Consider the following 18,526-nt stretch of genomic DNA (forward strand, 5'->3'; position numbering starts at 1 on the left):
GCAGATCCCCAGAGAGCTACTTAGTGAGGAGGAATGGTGCTAGCCTGGCTAACTTGAGGAGGTGTTGACTAAAGTTCATTAGTAAGAAGGAGAATTTGCATCTCTCACAGCACATCCAGCTTTCATAGATGGGCACCATGTGCTGAAAAAAAACAGTCCAAGTTTCCAAAAAGCAGTTCTGCACTGTATTTTCTTTGGGGTCATTTAGAAGAAAATATTGTGGAAGAAGCATTCTGGGCTGGTGGTTAAGTTTTGACTTAGAAACAGCCTGGAATGTGGGGCATGTCGAGGTTGGTGTGTCTGAGGGTCCTCTTCTGGCAGGGCTCTCAGGAAGGAGTGCAGGGAGCATCAGTGTGCTCCAGTCCTTCAACTTATCAGGGGGCATAACCCTGGTGAACGTAGGCCCAGGCTTGCCATCTTGCATGAGGAAGTCTTCAACAATTCATTCTGGCATCGTTAGACTTTTTGATTGTTGGGGTTTCCTCTAATAAACAGGGTAGTTTTATAAGAGCTTGTTTACTTTTTCATACTTACTTTTGCATAGAAAATGCTTTTGCAGGAGCTCGTGTGTGAATGATGTGTCCCACATATATTTAAGTGAGGTAATGCATGTGAGTGCTTTGTGTACCACCTCACATATGGTAGGTGCTCAATAAATGGGAGCTTCTCACACTGTTTATGCTTCTTGCATTTCACATGAGGACACTGGGGCAGAGGGAATGACTGCCTTGCTCAGGTACTGTGTTCAAGTAACTGGACTGGACCCTGGGGGTCTGTCTCCTTCCACCTCTCCCCCCAGTCCTAGCATTTTGATGCCTGAGCCATGCTCTACTTACAGAATATAACTCAGCCCTTTGGGGAGCAGCTATGGCTGGACTAGATGGGAAAATGTATTCTTAGCAATGTGGCCCAGGGTCGACTTATTTAACCAGCGTGTGCAGAGCTAAGACCCAGAGGCTTTGGGGAGACAGGAGGATGGCACAGATTCACTCACTGAAGAAATGTCATCTAACCATTGAGGAGGGCATCCACCCAAGAAACTGATCCCACTGATGACTGGAGAGAGGACAGCACTGAAGGTTGGCATGAGGAGGAGCAGCTCTCATTCACTAGGAGGGGGTCCACGTGCCAGGTACTGTGCGTGCACTTCTGCTCCAGTGATCCTTATGAGGCTGGCATGGTTATTCCAGTGTCAGGGTGAGAGCCTGGTAGTACCCAAGGGAGATACCTTAACATTTAATTCTGGAAACAGGGAGCAATGTACCAGTCATTCATTCAGCGCATGTTTATTGAGTTTTGTCTACCGATTACATTAAAGCTCTCTATTACAGTGGTGACCACAAGAGGGAGGGTTCTAATGCTCAAATTGCTTAGAGTCAAGCAGCAGGATAGACACACATACACACACACAAACTAAAAGTTGTGACATTTGATAAGAAGAAATGAAGAGCTTTCACTGAAAGACAGTAAGAAAGTACTAAATATATTTGAGGAAGGGGACTAGTTACACCCTCCAGAAATACCCTCTCTGAAGAAACTCAAAAGGCAGGTAGGTGTTGATTATGGGGGAAAAGCAGAGGGAATGGCATGTGTAAGGGACCTAAGGCAGGAAGAGCCTGGCTTGGGAAAAATATCAAAAGGTCACAGCCACTGTGGCTTTAACACAGGCATGAGGGATAGGATACACTGGCATAAGGTGAGGCACTGGCTGATCCCACGGGAGTCTCGTGGGCCATGCTAAGAAGTTTGGAGCTTCACCTTAACACAATGGGAAGCTATTAGAAAGCTTTAAGCCAGAGAGTGATATGCCCTGATTTATGTCTTACAAAGATGGCTCTAGCTCCAGGGTAGAGAATGGATGCACGGTGCACGATGGCTGTTATAGGTGATGGATGACAATGACTTGGTTAGCGTGGTGGCAGTGGAGATGGAGAGGAGTGGATGGGTTTGCAGTATAATTTGGAGATGAAACTGACAGGGCTTGGCAAGGGGAAGAGAGCAGAACATTCAAGGAGAGGGATGAGGATGGAAGTGGGGGGGGGGGCAGTGAGTGTCTGCCCAGCCCTGAGAGGCTGACAAGCATCAGCGCTGTGGCACTTTGGCTTTTGTTTAACCACTGAAGTGCATCTTGATCCTGATGCCCCTTGTGTCTTATTACAGCAAAATGATGGACAGTTCACGGTGATCCAGCTGGTGGGGATGCTCAGGGGCATTGCTGCTGGCATGAAGTACCTCGCCGAGATGAACTACGTGCACCGGGACCTGGCTGCTAGGAATATTCTGGTCAATAGTAACCTGGTCTGCAAGGTATCCGACTTTGGCCTTTCCCGCTACCTCCAGGATGACACCTCAGACCCCACCTATACTAGCTCCTTGGTGAGTCCTTCTTGGTATACTCAGGTGAAAGCATGGCAGAGAAAAAGGTGGCTGAAACATGTCTGTGGACCCAGGACAGGGCCATACTCAGAGGGACTGGGACCTGAACTTACATCTCTACTGGGGGAGCCAGGTAGCAGGAGAAATGTTTATCTGGGAGAAACAATAGCAGCTGGCTGTCCAGGCAAACATTTGGGCACAGGCTATGAGGAAGGGTCAGTGTCTGCTCTGAAGCCATGGTGTTTCTTAGCCAGTGGGAAGAGGATGTTTGGATAAGATGATTTTGGGGAATCTAAACAGTTGGACAGTGGCATCAGAGACATTTGTCACCAGGAAACAGGCTCCAGTTGGGTTGACACTGTGTCACCGGGTAGAACTTGGTCCCCTTCTCTTCTCCTTTTCTGTTGCTTCTAGATAGCTTTAAGTATAGCTACAGGATGAGTTCTCTTACATTTGTTTGGCGTGCTCTGCCTCCCCCTCCACATCCCAGGCAGCTCTAATCATCTATGTCTAACTGCCCAGTTAACTTGTGCAGGTCCAAAATAGAGCACTTGATTTACATTCGGGTTTCCCTTCCCCACTCTCCAGCTCAGTGGTTGCACCACAACCAGTGACTGAAACCTAGGTGTCAGCCTTGATTTTTCTGTATGACTCATCATCCATGTTCAATCTCTCAGCAGCTCCTACAGGTTCTTGTAAAATCTGTCCTTTTGTTTTCATCTCTCTGCTCCCAAGTACCATTCTCTTTCACCTGGACAGTTACAGTAGCTTCCAGCGAGTCCCCCTGGTTTCCTCTTATCTTCTTACATCCACTCCCAACAGCATCCCCTACTGATCCAGCTCTGTTCTTTAAACTTGCCAAGTTATTATTATTATAAAAAATGAAAACAATACAGAGAAATAACAGGAAAAGGACACCTAGGAATCTACATTACCCTGAAACAGAGGTCAGTAAACTAAAAGGCCAGAGTAAATATTTTTAGCTTTGCTGGCCAAGAGGCAAAATGAGGCCATTATGCAGAAAATTGCACAACTGTTTAAAATATAACCCTTTAAACAGGTGAAAACACCATTGTCACGTTGTAAAGAGCCAAGTAGCCAGCCAGATTTGTCACTTGGGCCATAGTTTGTTTAGCAGCCCCTGTCCTGAAGCATCCATTTTAACACTTTTACATTTTTCTTTTTGTTCAAACTGCAAAAATTTTTATTTTATAAAAATGGAATCATGTTATGCCTATTATTCTGTGTCTTGTGTTCGCAAACATTCACACCCCACCAGGAGTGCATGCTGCCTGTCTTCCAGCATCTTTACCAGCACTGGAGGAGGTCAGTCTTTAAAAATTTGCCAATCCAAAGATGAAAAATGATACTTCATCTTAATTTGCCTTTTTGCCTGACTGCTAGAGATATCAATGCCTTTTTGCATGGTTATTGGCACTCATGTTTCCTCTTCTGTTCTTCATCTATACATACTTTTACCTATTTTTCTATCAGGTTATTTGCTTTTTTCATTTTTAATTATTGATTTGAGAGAGAGAGAGAGGAAAGTAGAGAAAGAAAGAATCATCAATTTGTTGTTTCACTTGTTTATGTATTCACTGGTTGATTCTTGTATGTGCCCTGACCAGGGATTGAACCTGCAACCTTGGCATATAAGGATGATGCACTAACCAGCTGAGCTAAGTGGCCAGGGCTATTTGTTGGTATTTTAGAAATTTACAAGTGTTTTTATAGTAAGGATGTTAATCCTTTGTCCACCATATGTGATACAATCAGTTTCCTCTCCCCATCTGTTAGTTGTTTAATATTTTTTATGATACCCTTTGGCCTCCAAAAGTGGTCAGTATTCATGTAGCCCAGATCAATTTTTTTCCTCTATGTCATTTTGGATTTTCTGCTTTGTTTTAAAAGTTCTCTTCACTCCAAGTTTATAATATGCTTTTTAAAGTTTCCTGTATTATTGGGGGGTTCTATATTTAAATATTTAATATTCCCAAAATTTATTTATTCTTCTCAAGATTTTATTTTGGAAATTTTCAAGCATGCAGAAGACATGACAGAATTTTACAGAGAACAGCCATTTCCCACCACCTAGATTCTGGACTTACTGTCCATTTATCGCTCCACCCTATTTTTTTGGTGCATTTCCAGATAAGTTGCAGACATCAGTACATATCACCCCTAAGCACTTCCCCATACATGTCTTTAGCTGAAGTATTTGTTTATAGTTTTGTTTGTTTAAGGTAAAATTTTCATATGCAAAAATGCATGAATATTAAATGTACATTTAGAGTTTCAACAAATGCCTACAACTCAGTAATGCAAACTCCTATCAAGACACAGAATATTGTTTCACACCAGGAAGTTCCCTCATGTCCCTTCCCAGTGACTTCCTACCCCCACACCACACCCAGAGGCAACCACTGTTCTGGTTTTTGTTTCAACCATAGGTTTGTTCTGCTGTTCTAGAACTTCACATAAGTGGAATCACACTGCATATGTGCTTTGTGTCTGGCTGCTTTAACTTGGCATTCTGTGTGTGAGATCCATTCATATCATGTGTAACTTGTTCCTATGTATTGTAGTATTATGTTGCTCATTTATCCATTCTCTTGTTGACAGATGCAAGTACTATTCTCAGATTTGTTTTTGAATATGTATTAGGACAATTATTACCCTGTTTTTATACAGATGAATAGATTTATGCCACTATCACATATTATATACATTATCCATTTTTTATTGAATCACATGTCATCTTTGTCATACAAGTTTGTTATATGAACTATGCTTTGACTTTTAATTCTTCTCCATTGATCTCTTTATTGATTCTTGTGCCCAACTACATTGTTTTGATTATTAACTTCAGCAAGAGTTTACAATCTGTTTAGTTCTGATTTTAATAATTTTAGCAAGAGTTTTACTATTTGGATAAAGTAAGGTATCCTTCATTCTTCTTTTTAAAAAAATACTTTCTTGGCTCTTCTCAGATACATTTTGTTTCATGTGGAATTTGAAATCACTGCATCCAATTTTAAAACATGCACACATACATACACACTAACCTTTGGATTTGAAATAGAATTCTGTTATACCTTTGGAAGAACTAATATTTCAATGACCCTGAATCACCTATGTAATGATGTGAGCCAAATATGCAATTTGTATATGCCTTATATTAAAATTTTCTTAGGTAAAAACTCCCCACATTATTTTCCTATATATATTATTTGAATAATTTGTTATGATTTTTGTGTTTTTTCTAAATGATAAAGCTTATATACCCCTACATCTAAGAGCTTTCTCAGTTCACCTGCCTGCCCATATGTATCATATTATTCCTCCATGGTTTGCCTTTTATGTAAAATAAAGAAAATTTTCATGTTTGGTGATTAAACAATTTATGTTTCTAAAAGTGCAAATTATTTACATGAAAAAATATTTTTTGAGCATCCACTATGTACCAATACTGAGCCAGGGCTAGGGGCACACTCATGATCAAAAGGAGACATAGTTACTATGCTCACATCACAACTTAATGAAGAAAAAACATATTAAAGAGACAGGTATATAAATAAGCTCATTATTACCAGTTGAGATAAGAGCGAGGGTGTTCTGTGAGAATGTGAGTAAAATAATACGTAACAAAATAGTCCGATTGTATCTAAGGGAATTAAGGAGGGCTTCCAGAGGCAAAGACGGTGCTGCAGCAGAGATTTTAACAATAAGTCACCCAAGTGATGGGGTGAGTAGAGCACTAAGAGACACAAACAGCGTGTATAAAGAACCTGTGGCAAGGAGGGAAATGGACTTTTAGAGCAGCTGAAGGAAAACCCTTTAACTTGGCATTTGGAGAAAGAGGGGGAAAGTGACCAAGGTGGTCAGCAGCAGTTTCAACTGCAGGGCCTCATAGACCCCTTTGCTGAAATTTACAGCCTGAGGGCAATGGAAGCCACTTAAGGGCTCAGTGTATGTGTGCATGCATGCTCAGGTGCACATACAACACAAAGGTGACAGAATTTCATTTTAGAAAAATAACCTGGTCTTTCTCTTGCCTTTTCCTTCCAATCTCTTCCCTTCCTTTCTTTAAAGACAAAACAAAAAATACTTTCTTGTCTTTCTTTTTTTTTTTTTTCATCAATAAATGATTTGGCAGGCCCAAAGTAACTGTTCCGAGAAAGGGAGGCAAGCCCTAGCAGGGATTGATACATGTGTGGGAGGCGGCTGGCAGCTCAGCAATATTGGAAAACCAGCTATATACAGGGACATTGATAAATACATTGATACATTGGAGGTAACATACACATATAGAAAGCATGAAAGCTGGAATGAATTGTGTGGTGCTGGATTGGAATTGGAGGTATTGATATGAACTTATGGTTTTCAACATATAAAAAAGAGAGAGAGAGATAAATATAGGATGAGAATGCCTCAAAACAATGATGCTCAGGTAGCAAAGAGTACACCTGGCTCTCAGGTCTGGGATTCTATATATTCTTTTACACTAAAAGCAACCAAGACTCATTAGAGAGATGGCCTTTTCTAGGCACTGGTGGAGAAGGTACAAAATAAGCTGGCAAATCTTTTTGTTCCAGAAAGCAGGAAAATACTCAAAGAATGATGGGGACATATCTAAAGAACGATATCCAGCTTGAAGGGCCTCTTACTGTCCAAACATGGGATAATTTGAGGCTCAAAATATATAATGATAGTATCAGTTTATAACCTATTAAATAAGGTAAGAACTATGTCACCCACACTAATAGGGATATAAATCAATAAATAAATTAATAGAAGAGAAAGCTTTCTCAATCCTGGAAAAATTATATTATCAGGAAATCCTTATTTGGTGACCATCAGATTAAGTTAAGAAATATCAATGGATGCTAAGACTTAGGATGAAATTCAGAAGACAAACAGGATTTTACGTAGTGTTCTCCCCGCAAAGTATTTATTACAAAAGGAGAGAAAGTAACTTTACAGATAAATTTGGCAACACCATCTGAATCAAGTGAATAAATTTCACTCCAGCAATAGGACAAGTGGACACTGAGTGGCACTTGATAGGATGCAATGAAAAGAACATAATATTTGAGATACTTTGTTCAAAATGTTCTAACCTGAGTCTCATCATTAGGAAATATCAGATTAACTAAAATTGAGGTACATTCTATTAAACACCTGGCCTATGATTTTTAAAAATTCCAAGGTCATGAAAGTCAAGGAGACTGAGCATTTGTTCCAGATTAAAGGGCATAGGGAAGTTCTATAACCAACCAGGGATTAAGAGGCCATTTCTGGGACAGTTGTTGAGAGTTGGAATGAGTTATCTGGGCAAAGGGTGAATGGACATTCTTTGTGGTATTCTTGCAACTTTTCTATAAATTTGAAACTGTCATTATATATGTATATACACACATATATACATATATGGACATGTGTATGTATATATAAACTGTCTTTAAAACTTATATATGGCATAAGCATTTACCTTGGCTGCAGTTGGAGGATGGGTGTGAGAAAGAGGTGACAGTAGAAGCAAGAAAAGGCATCAGGAGGCTATGGGACAATGGGGGTAAATGAAGCTCAGAGGGATTAGGGGAGTAACATGAAAAGGACTTGACAGTAAATGATGCTTAGAGGTGAAGATGATGGAAGTCTGAGGGTGGTATCCAGTGTCTGACCTGTGCCTCTGCATGGATGAGGGTGCCATTCTCTGAGAGTGGGGATCTGGAAAGGAACTGCTTAGAGTAGCAGAAGGGTTGGGAAGGGTTGGGAATAGATTGTAGGTTTGGTTTAGAGTGTTTCTCAGACTTTGGTGGATATCAGATTTGCCTGGAGAGCTGCTAAGGAGCACATAGACTCATTGAAATAGAGTGGGATCTGTGCCTTCGCATTGTTACCAAAATTTCCCAGGCAATTTTGATACTTGTGTCATTTTGAAAGACTTGTTTAGAACATTTTGATCTTTATGTGTTGGTAGGATATCGAAGTTGAAAAATATATGTCTTTGAAGCATGGAGAAGTCCAAATGAAGATATATATTTAGGAGTCATTGGCATAAAATAAGGAATGAAAACAGTGTGTATAAAAGTAATGACTTCAGAGAAAGTGGAGTGAGCAAAGGGCCTCATTCTGAGTGTGCGAGCTTGGTGTTCACCAATATGAAAGTAGGGGGCATGGAAATCCAATTGTTTCTTTTCTCCAGAGAAGCAATTACTGAGATTTTACTTTAAATCCTACCCCCCTCATTTTTGAACGAAGGATCTGAGGTCCAGAGTGGTCAAACAAGGAGTTATTAGAGGTCACTTAGCTTGTCAGTGAAGCTTGGGCCCTTCAGTCCAGGTCTCCAGACTTCGAGTCCAGTGCCCAGGGTGCTGTGGCTCCCTCTCTGGCCCCACAGCATGATGGACCCCCTTCCCAACTTCGGTCATTTATGATGTCCCAGAAAGGTTGTTTCTCTGTCTTTCTTTTCCCTCCTTTTTCTCCCAAAGGTCCAGCAAAATATTGTCTTTAGAGTCCAAGTCAGCTGATATCTTTGCCAACTGACTGCTGGCCTTTGGGTGATTCCCACAGAGGCCAGGCAATATTGCATCTCCCCGACCCCATTTTCAGGCAGAGGAGGGCGAGTTACTAACTTTTATCTATATATTGGTTTTCAGCTCTATTTTTATACTTTTTCATTGTTACCCTAGAATCTACATATATAAATATATTTTTTTAATTGTTCAGTTTACTTAAGGTTAATATCATACTTACCATATCACATACAATGTAAAACAATAATATAATCAAAACACATAGGTGCATTTACCACCCCCATCTCTGCTGCCCTTCACATTATAATTGTCATGTGCACTACATCTACCTACATTAAAAGCACCACAAGACAATCTTACAATTTTTCCTTTAAACAGTCACATGTACCTTTAAGATACTAAAAGGAAAATATTTTATATTAACTCAAAATAGTTCCCATTTCTCTTGCTTTTCCTTCATTTCTGATAATCCAGCTTCCCTCTGGTATCATTCCTTTGGTCTGAAGAACTTCTTTTACATTTCTTGTAATGCAGACCTTCTGGCATTAAATTCTTTTAGTTTTCCTTTATCGGAGAAATTGTCTACATTTTGCATTCATTCCTGTAAGAAATTTTTGGCTGGATATATAATCCCAGGTTAATTGGGTTTTCTCTTTCAGCACTTTAAAGACCTTGTTTCATTGTCTTCTGGTTGTCTTAGTTTCTGGTAAGAAATCCCACAATTATTTGAATTGTTGTTCTGCTGTATATGTACTGTGATTTTCCTCTGGTGTCTTTCAAGATTTCTCATTATCTTTGGTTTTTAGCTTGACTATGTTGTTCCTGGATATACTTTACCCCCCCAAATTTATCCCATTTTAGATTATCTAATCTTTTTAGGGGATTATATCTCACTATTTATAAATTTAATATTTATGTCTCATTATTACTTGGGACGTTTTCAGCCATAATTCTTCAAATATTATCTCCAGTCCCTTTTCCTCTTCTGGGGCTACAATTACTTCACCTACATGTAGAACTTGTGAAATTGTCCCACAGGTTCCCAAAGTTCTGTTTATTGTTTTCCCCAGTTTTTTCTCTTTTTCAGATCTACCTTTAAGTTCACTGATTATTTCATTTGTCATTCTCTTATACAAAAAGAAAAAAGTCCCTCTAGTGACTTTTTTTGGCTCTATAATTTCTTATTAATTTTTATTTTATACTTTCTAATTTTCAGCTGGGACACCTTATCTTTTTCTTCATCATGAGCGTATTTTTGTTTATCTCATAAAGCATAAGTACAATAGCTGCTTTAAAGTTTGCGTCATCCTAGGTTGGCATCTTTCCCCCATAAAAGTGGATCACATTTCCCTGGTTCTTCATGTCTTGTAGTTTTGTATTATGTACATTATGAATGTCACATTGTAGAGATTGTAGGCTGTTAACACTGATCAATAGTGTTGGTGTTTTTGATTTAGCAGAAAGTTAACTTGGTTAGTTAGACTCAATCTGCAGACTGTGTCCTGTCTACAGTGGGCAACAGTTCACAATTCAGGTTCTGTGGTTTTCAGTCTGCATTATATATGCTTGGTTCAAGGATCAGCCAGAGAATTTAGAAAAGTTTATGCCTAGAATATGGGGCTTCCTTTCCCTGGCTCTCTCGTTTCCAGGGATTCTTCCCCAACTCTGCAGCAGCTCTAATTATCCTGGACTCCTTCTCTTGGCTCCTCTGGCCAGAAAAAGGATGGGATTTTTAATTAGAGTTTTAGCCAAAGGGCAGACTTAGAGAAATGGCCCCTTGGGAAAAACTGCAAAAGGTAAAACTGACCTCTTGCTGTACAGTTTCTGGAATCCGCAGGTAGTTTTTCCGTTATTTTTTTTCCTCTCATTTTTTTTCTTTTCTTTTCTCTTCTCTTGTACACTATTTTGTTACTTGCTGGAGACTTGTTAGAAGCACACTGCTCCAATCAAAAGTGGAACCTCAGTTTATTATTCTCAATCAACAGTTCCATAAAACAGTTCTTAAAACCACTCTACTCTATGTTAATACCCCTGTTTCATGCAGGTTTCTTTTTTTAGCACCATCACCTTCTAGTACATCTTGTTTTACTTAGTAAGTAAAGACATCATTAATAGCCATAAAAGTTTTCTAGTCTTTCCTAGTAGGCTTTCAGGCTTCATCTCTCATTCTGTCTTCTCCACCATCTCTCTGTTTTAAATTGCTCTTTCTAGCTCCAAGAGCATTGCCTTTCCACCAGGCTCTTGGAAAAATGAACAGATCAAAGTTGTTCCTTTGTGCTTTCTTGTGATTGGAATACACCCACTAAACTAGGGAGCAGGTCTAAAGTGCCCTTAACCTTCCCATCCTTTAGGAGGGAGAGAGAAATGAGCTGGACTGGGCTGTGACACCTACACGATTTACACAATTTCTTCCTGGCAGGTGTATTTCTGAATGCTGTTATGAGTGTTCAGATTAGCATTCCCATGTGTTTTAGTTTACTCAGGCAGCTAAAACAAAACACCAAAGACTGGGGAGCTCAAACAGCAGATTTATTTCTCACAATTATGAAGACGGAAAAGTCCAAGATCAAGGTGCTGACAGATTTGGTGTCCAGTGAGAACCTTCTTAGTGGCTTACAGATGGCTGCCTCCTCACTGTGTCCTCACAAGGCAAAGCGAGAGTGAGAGCTCTGGTCTCTCTTCTTCTTCCTGTAAGGACAGTAATCCATCATGAGGGTGTCACCCTCATGACCTCATCTAAACCTAATTACATCTTAAAGATCCTACCACCAAATACTATCACACTGGGGGTTAAGAATCAGCATATAAATTTTGGGAGGACAAGAGCATTCAGTCCATTATACCATGCTTGTATCACAGACCAGTTCTCAACCTTTGAATTCACAGGTCACTTCTGCTTATCATTGATCCTGTCTCCTGTTATCAAGAGGAAAAAGACAGGCACACGCATACTAGGAAAGGTGCCACATCTCTGATTAACTCTATATTAGGGTCTCATGTACACATAAGTCTGAGGCAGAGCCCAGGAAGGTGCATTTCATATAACCACCATGATAACGCTGGCATGACTAGTCCTGGACTGCACTTGGAGAACTGCTGCACTGAAACTGCATTAGGGGGCATATATCTACTTCCCAAACTTACATTGTGAGAAAATGCCAATTACCTTATTTTTCAAATATCAAAGTAAGTCTGACACTGAGTTTCTATCCTGTCAAGCAAGAAAAGAAAGTGTGATTCCTGTCATCTGACAACTCCTCCATTCCCCAAGCACAGGGTGTGTGAGCAGCATGCTTTGCATGATCTGGAGCCCCCTGCCTCTGGCCCAGCCTCACCTCTGACTGAGCAGGCAGGTGACCAGAGACCTGGAGACAGATGTGGGCATGGGCTCTGTGCTGGGGACACCCTCAGTCTTGAGATCCTGCTACATCATAGCATGAAAAACATGCAAAGGAACATCTCAGTCATTTTCACTATCATGGTTATCAGTGAACTGGTTGCCCAGTAGGCAGGGGTTTGAACTCACAGAGGGCTTCTTGCATCACATTTGTTTAGTCCTCATGTTTTCTAATAAATAAGCCTTAAGAAAATGTCTTTCAGGGTGCCTAAGGGGTTCACCCATGTCTGGGATGCAGAATTCTTTTCTCTCCAGTGTACTTTTCTCAGAGTCTTTCAAAGAACAGGAACTGCAGAGAAAAGGTGGAGAGGGTCAAAGTGCTAGCCTTAGGGGCCCCTCCCCTTCCTCATGCCCACTCCTGAGCCAGACCTACATGGGAGAAGTGGGTGCTACAGTCAGATACTCCCTTGGAGAGGAGTAGCAGACCTGCACCATTGTCCCCTAAAAGAGCAGGGGACCGAGGGCAGAGCTGGGAGCATAGCCATCTCCTGTCCAGGCTGCCCAGATTTCCTGTTCTACCAGAAATGCTAGGTAAATCCCTTGTGGGGGACAGACTAGTTTATAGGACTTTTGTGGACAGGAAGGCTCTGTGAACTTTCTCCAAGGCCTTTAGTAGGTAGTTGTCATCAGCGATGCACACATAGCACATGCATGTACACAGTGCAGTATACCCACACAAGCAGGAACACACAGAGAAATACATCCACACACATACACTTACACAGGCTTCCCAGAAAAACACATGCAGGCACAAACCTAGAGTCAGTACAGGGTAACGGCTGGCTTCTTCCTTTCATTACCACTGAGAAGTGAATTCAACTGCTATCAAACTGTTTGTAGACTCTTTCTTATAATGTACTTAATACTTGAAAGGTGCAAAGAAAGCAGGAGACTGTCTCAAGGGTAATCCTTCCTGCAAGCTTGAGGACAAGGCCGTTCAGTCTGCACTTGGGAGGTTCACTTCAAGAAGGTGCTGCTGAGTAGGTTGAGCCCTGTAACTGAGAGGTTTCAGCTCAGTCTAGAACCTCCAGCCTTCAGAATGGGAAAGGTTGGCTAGCTTCCCATCCAGCGACCCCAGGTCCAGCTTTATGTCTCCCCACAGTTCCTGATGGTTTTTACATATAAATCATGCTTTCCTTCCCTTTCTCATCCAGGGCTTCCCTCATGAGGCCATTTTCAAATTACGATTTCTCTCTCTTCTTTCAATCATTGAGCTTGGGTAACAGGCTATCTCTTGGGTGGATGGGAAAATGAAGAGGAATGAAGACAATCAAAGGAAAGAGGGGAGAGCCTTTAATTGCAGCCAGAATAACAGAGTCCTGGTCCCCTGGAAATTCTTCTGTAGCATTAATTAAGTTGAGGGAGGAATAATTCAAACCTATCCCATGCTCTGCCATTCAAATACGTCTTCAGGCAGTTCTGCCTCCTCTTTCCTCTACTATGTCTCCCTGGGTCATTTTGTCACCAGATGCTCAGTTAGGGATATCAGGCCCTGACTGAAATGCCCTTTTGAGAAAGACTCAGCATAATTATTATTAGTAAGGCCAGTGTATTACTAGCATGAGTGAGATCAGGATGGGATTTCACAGTCTGAGCCCACTCATGCCCTGAGAACTGGAGCAAAGTGTGGGTCAGATTTCTCAGAGATCACATCTCTGCTCTGAACCTGGTGTGTGGGGCAGGTGGGAAAATTTTTCTTTCCTATGTGCCTGTCATCACTCCTGGCATCAGGCAGAGGGGGCAACCACCCTGGGGTGGACTCATGCAATGCCTCTACTAGCTGTTCTCCCAACCAACACATTTACTGAGCACCTAGTATGTGCAAAGGAGCTCCCTGCATTTCCTTTCTAGCAAAAAAAAGAGTAGGCATTAAATAACTAATTATGCAATTAACTTTGTAATTATTAGGTGCTATGGAGAAGCATTTTTCAAGGACTCTGAAGAAGCAATACCTGGGTTGAAACCCAGAGGTGGCAAGGAGTTAATTAGGGGATGACTATGATGAGTACCTCCTGGGAACTGTTCCAGAGCTGGACACAGACTCTGCTTCCTCAAAGAGGACAAAGTGGGAGGGGAGGAGAGTGCTGGGGGAGCTTGTGCTCAAACACCTGGGGATGTTGGGAGACAAAACAAGTAGGGGTGAGTCATCATTGAGGTGCAGAGACTGTGAGTAGCCCAAGTGGGCCCACTATAGCTTTGCCCCAACCTGTGAACTCCAGGGCATAGGCAGAGAGGAAGAACCAGAAATAAGAGTCCAGATACAAGTCCTCAGGGACTAGGGGAGGAGTCCTGTGAAGAAAGGTGAGAGCTCTTGACTGGAAGCCCTGCTAGCAGAGGATGGCAAGCCAAATTTCACCTTCTTAACTGAGTGTCCAGTGAGAGTTAGTCAAGAAGTCAATGAACCAATTAATCAAGGATCAATGATTTTGTGCAAGAGGTGATGACCTCTGTTAGAGTAAGAAATTAAACTTTATTTATATTTACTATGTTGATTAGCAGTAGTATCTATAAATTATTTATTAAGATACAGACTTATTTTTCAGATTGGGTGCTTAATAAATAAAACTCTGAAACCGTAAGCTTAAAGTAAAGAGAGAACACTTTTAATTGAGGTGAGAGGAGGGGATAGAGTAGATTCCCAGATGGTTAGATATGAACTAAGTGGTAAAACTGGGCACATAAAAGGTACTCAGGAAGAGTTAATAGGATGAATGGATGGGTGGGTGGGTAAATGTGTCAGGTTATGAGGGCTCAGAGGCTGAGAGTTTCCGGAAAGAAGTAATAGTCTGATTAGAATGTAAGAAGCCACAAAGTATCAGGTGTGTTCACTGGGTAAAAGCAGGCTGATTTGGTTGGTGTTGAGAAAAGAGTGTGCAGGCCAGTAAAATCATGGTATGTTTGCCCTAGAAGAGCCCTGTTATCAGCTGAATTGTGTTCCCCACAAAAGATGTGTTGATGTCATAATCCTTGTACCTGTGATGAATGTAACCCTTATTTGGAAATAGTGTCTTTGAAGATGTAATCAAGATGAGATCATACTAGATGAGCATGGGCCCTAAAACCAATCACTAGTGTCTTTATAAGGAAAGGGAAAGTAAAACAGAGAAACACAGGGAGAAGGTGACCATGTGATTGATGACAGAGGCAGAGAGTAGATTGATGTATCTACAAGCCAAGGAACATCAAGGATTGCTTGAAAACACCAGAAACTAGAAGAAGCAAAGATGGATTCTCCCTTACCAGTTTCAGAGGGAGTATGGCCCTGCTGACACATTGATTTCAGACGTCCAACCTCCAGAACTATGAGGCAATAAACTTCTTTTGCATTAAGCCACACAGTTCATGGTACTGTGCTACAGTAACCCTGGCAAACTCACACAAGTCCATGAGTCCCACTGACTGGCCACATCCCCATCAATGGGCAGATGTGAAGTGAGTGGGCAGTCAGACTATAAAGGATGAAGACACAACATGGAAGTTCTTGGATGTGCATCTGGAATTTACCCATGATTCTGGGGAACCTAACTGCATAAAATTTAAGAAAAGTTAAAACAAAACAAAACAAAATAAAGAAAACACTTTAAAAGAAAATACTTCGAAGGCAATGCTCCTTCAAAGATGCCACCCCAGTGAACTCCAGACTTTGTTGCTTAAGTCCACTGGGGTGGCACCTTTGCAGGAGTATTGCTTTCAAAGAGATATGACCACAAGAGGTTACATTAAGGGACTGCTCAGGTTTTTGAAAACCCTGACCAGCTTTGAGATGCTGGGAGTCTTTGCAAATCTCCCTCTACTTCTGCAGGAGTCTTGTGCATTGTTAGGGAAGTTGATACAGGGGATGGAAGTGTCCATCCCATGTACCCAGCCAAATGGGGCCTAGGAGGACTTGGCCTAGGAGCCCTAGGAGGGAATGAGAACCTCCTCACAAAAAGATGCCTATGGGCCTAGAGAATCTCTAGAAGGTAAGGTGTTTATCCCAGAAAGGGAAACCAGGCCCTTCAATCCAGCCCTCCCAGAGCATACAGAAGCAAGAGCAATTTAACAAAGACCCCAGAAGCTCAAAACCAGCTCTATCAAGGCTGAGCATATTACACTTCCTCTGGGAGAGCTGAATTCAAAAATCTGAAGGCAGCAAAGGAACTCTCATGCAGTACAGTTTACAGGAAGAGGGAGGCAGAGTATAAGGGGGAGAGGAGAAGAGAGAGCTGAGTGAGGGAGGAAGGGAAAAACCAGGAGGATAACTGATCAAAGGCCACTCTGCTGAGGGCTCAATCTGCAGATGCTCTAGCTGCACTGGGGGATATGTGGGAAGGATTTGAGCTGAAGGTTTTATTTTAATCTTCCCACAAAACCATTCAAGTAAACCCTTTCCTTGTGAGAAAATGAGAGAGTAGAAAACAGGAAAAGAAGAATCTCAGCAAAAAGACCCATGTAGACTTCTGCTAATATTGCTCACTTAGAGAATACATGCCATCTGGGTGTTTGATAAAAAGAAAAAAGGCATAAAGTTCAAAGCCATGGATTCAGTTTATGAGTTGCAAGCTGCTCGCCTCTCCTCATGGCCAGCTCTTTCTTTTGTTGGAGAAGGATTATTTTTTTCCTGGTCAGCAATAACTATCTTTGCAAAGTGATTCATCAGGTCTTCGTTCTTTTATTCTCTTGTGGCCAAGGGAGCAGTAGGGAGAGGGGAGGTGAGATGACCCTGGTGACAAGAGCAAGACTTACCTCTATTTATTAATTATCTGAAGTTTTTCTATTAAAATGCAAAGCCACAACCCAGTTGTGTCCAGGGCTGACCCAGCAGCTTCACATCTTGCTACTCCATGCCAGATGGGATGAGGATACCTGCTTTACTCCAGGCACATTTTCTTACTTACTCCCTATTAGAGGTGTATGTTTTGGGCACATACCCCAGGGCTCTGGCCCAACACTTAGCCGAGAGGAGTCATGGGACCCTGACTTGAGGCCCATCGTTTTTGAAAACTTTCCCTTTGGAAAGGAATTTGGCCCACTTCAGGGAGCATAAAGAATGGCAGAAAATTCAGGGAGACCCCACCCCAAATTGCCAAGCAGTGTGAGTTCATGTGCTTTTAAACTAACATCACCAATGAAATGGTATGAAATAGCTTTGTAGTTGGGTTTGCTACCCTGAGAAGTTAGAAGGGCAAAGATTTGGTCAGAAAATGGGGGAGGGTAGGTAGGATGGCGTCTGATTCCTTATTATCACTTTAAGATAGCTTATGTTCCTCCTGAAGTGCTTTATGTGGTTGCACATGCCACGGTTTTATTATCCAAAATAACGATTAGCATTCCACAATAGTTCTCAGTATTAGAAAATTATTTTCATAAGTAAATAAGACGCTATCATTTAAAATCCATTATTCAATTTTGGGGTTGTTCATTTGTATAGGCGTTTAATGCCCATTATCCTACAAATATTCGTTATCTTCAATGACAAATACACTAAACTCATTCTCTCCTTGCTTTATTTTTCAATGTTTTATCACATTTCCAGTCATGTAGCATAACTTGGTTCAGTAGCTCTAACAACAGATTCAATACCCAGAACTTCACAGTAGATAATTTCAAAGGTGGTTCTCTCAGCAATTGTAAGGACAAGGCTGAATTTTGAGCCTGAAAACATGGTTAGAATCCTGAGTCTGCCAATTATTAACTTGGGGTAAGTTACTTTACCTATTTGAAACTCCATTCCATTATCTGTTTATTGGGAATAGTATATTATACTTGATCTATATCACATGATTATTATAAAAATCAAAGGAAAAATTGTCTTCAAAGTGTTTTAATAAACTTCTAAAGTTCTATAAAAATGTAATAAAAAGTTACTATAAAATCTGATGAAATAGGATAAATTATTCTAGCTCTTAGCAAAACATTTTACCTGATCCTGGTGGGGCTGGGGGGGAATCTGTTCCAACAGTATATGACATGCTAAATATAGTTAGCAATGAGTAGAACTAGTTCCTTTGAGTTATTAATTCAAGTGGCTCCTAGTATAAAATTTAAACAATGGAATGTAAAGAGCACAAACTTGGGTGGCAATGACACCAAAAGCTAAGCCCTTGTTTTGCTATTAACATGTTACTTCATGAACCTCAGTTTTCTAATCTGCAAAGTGGAGATGTGAACCCATCTGTTAGTATGATTGTAAAAATTGAATGATATTAAATATCTAAGTTCCCAGCAGAGAAGT

The 18,526-nt window shown here is 41.0% G+C and overlaps 1 protein-coding gene across 1 annotated transcript in view; it reads left to right on the forward strand.

Moving 5' to 3' along the window:
• The window catches only part of EPHB1 (EPH receptor B1), a 417,172-nt gene that overhangs the window by 369,841 nt on the left and 28,805 nt on the right, over nucleotides 1–18,526 (forward strand). The window contains exon 12 of the mRNA XM_045857296.1: nucleotides 2,161–2,376. Within this exon, the coding sequence (XP_045713252.1) occupies nucleotides 2,161–2,376 (216 nt within the window). The remainder of the gene's footprint in view (nucleotides 1–2,160; nucleotides 2,377–18,526) is intronic.

Source organism: Phyllostomus hastatus, unplaced genomic scaffold (assembly GCF_019186645.2).
Source record: "Phyllostomus hastatus isolate PE091 unplaced genomic scaffold, TTU_PhHast_1.1 phas_scaffold_129, whole genome shotgun sequence".
Lineage (NCBI taxonomy): Eukaryota > Metazoa > Chordata > Mammalia > Chiroptera > Phyllostomidae > Phyllostomus > Phyllostomus hastatus.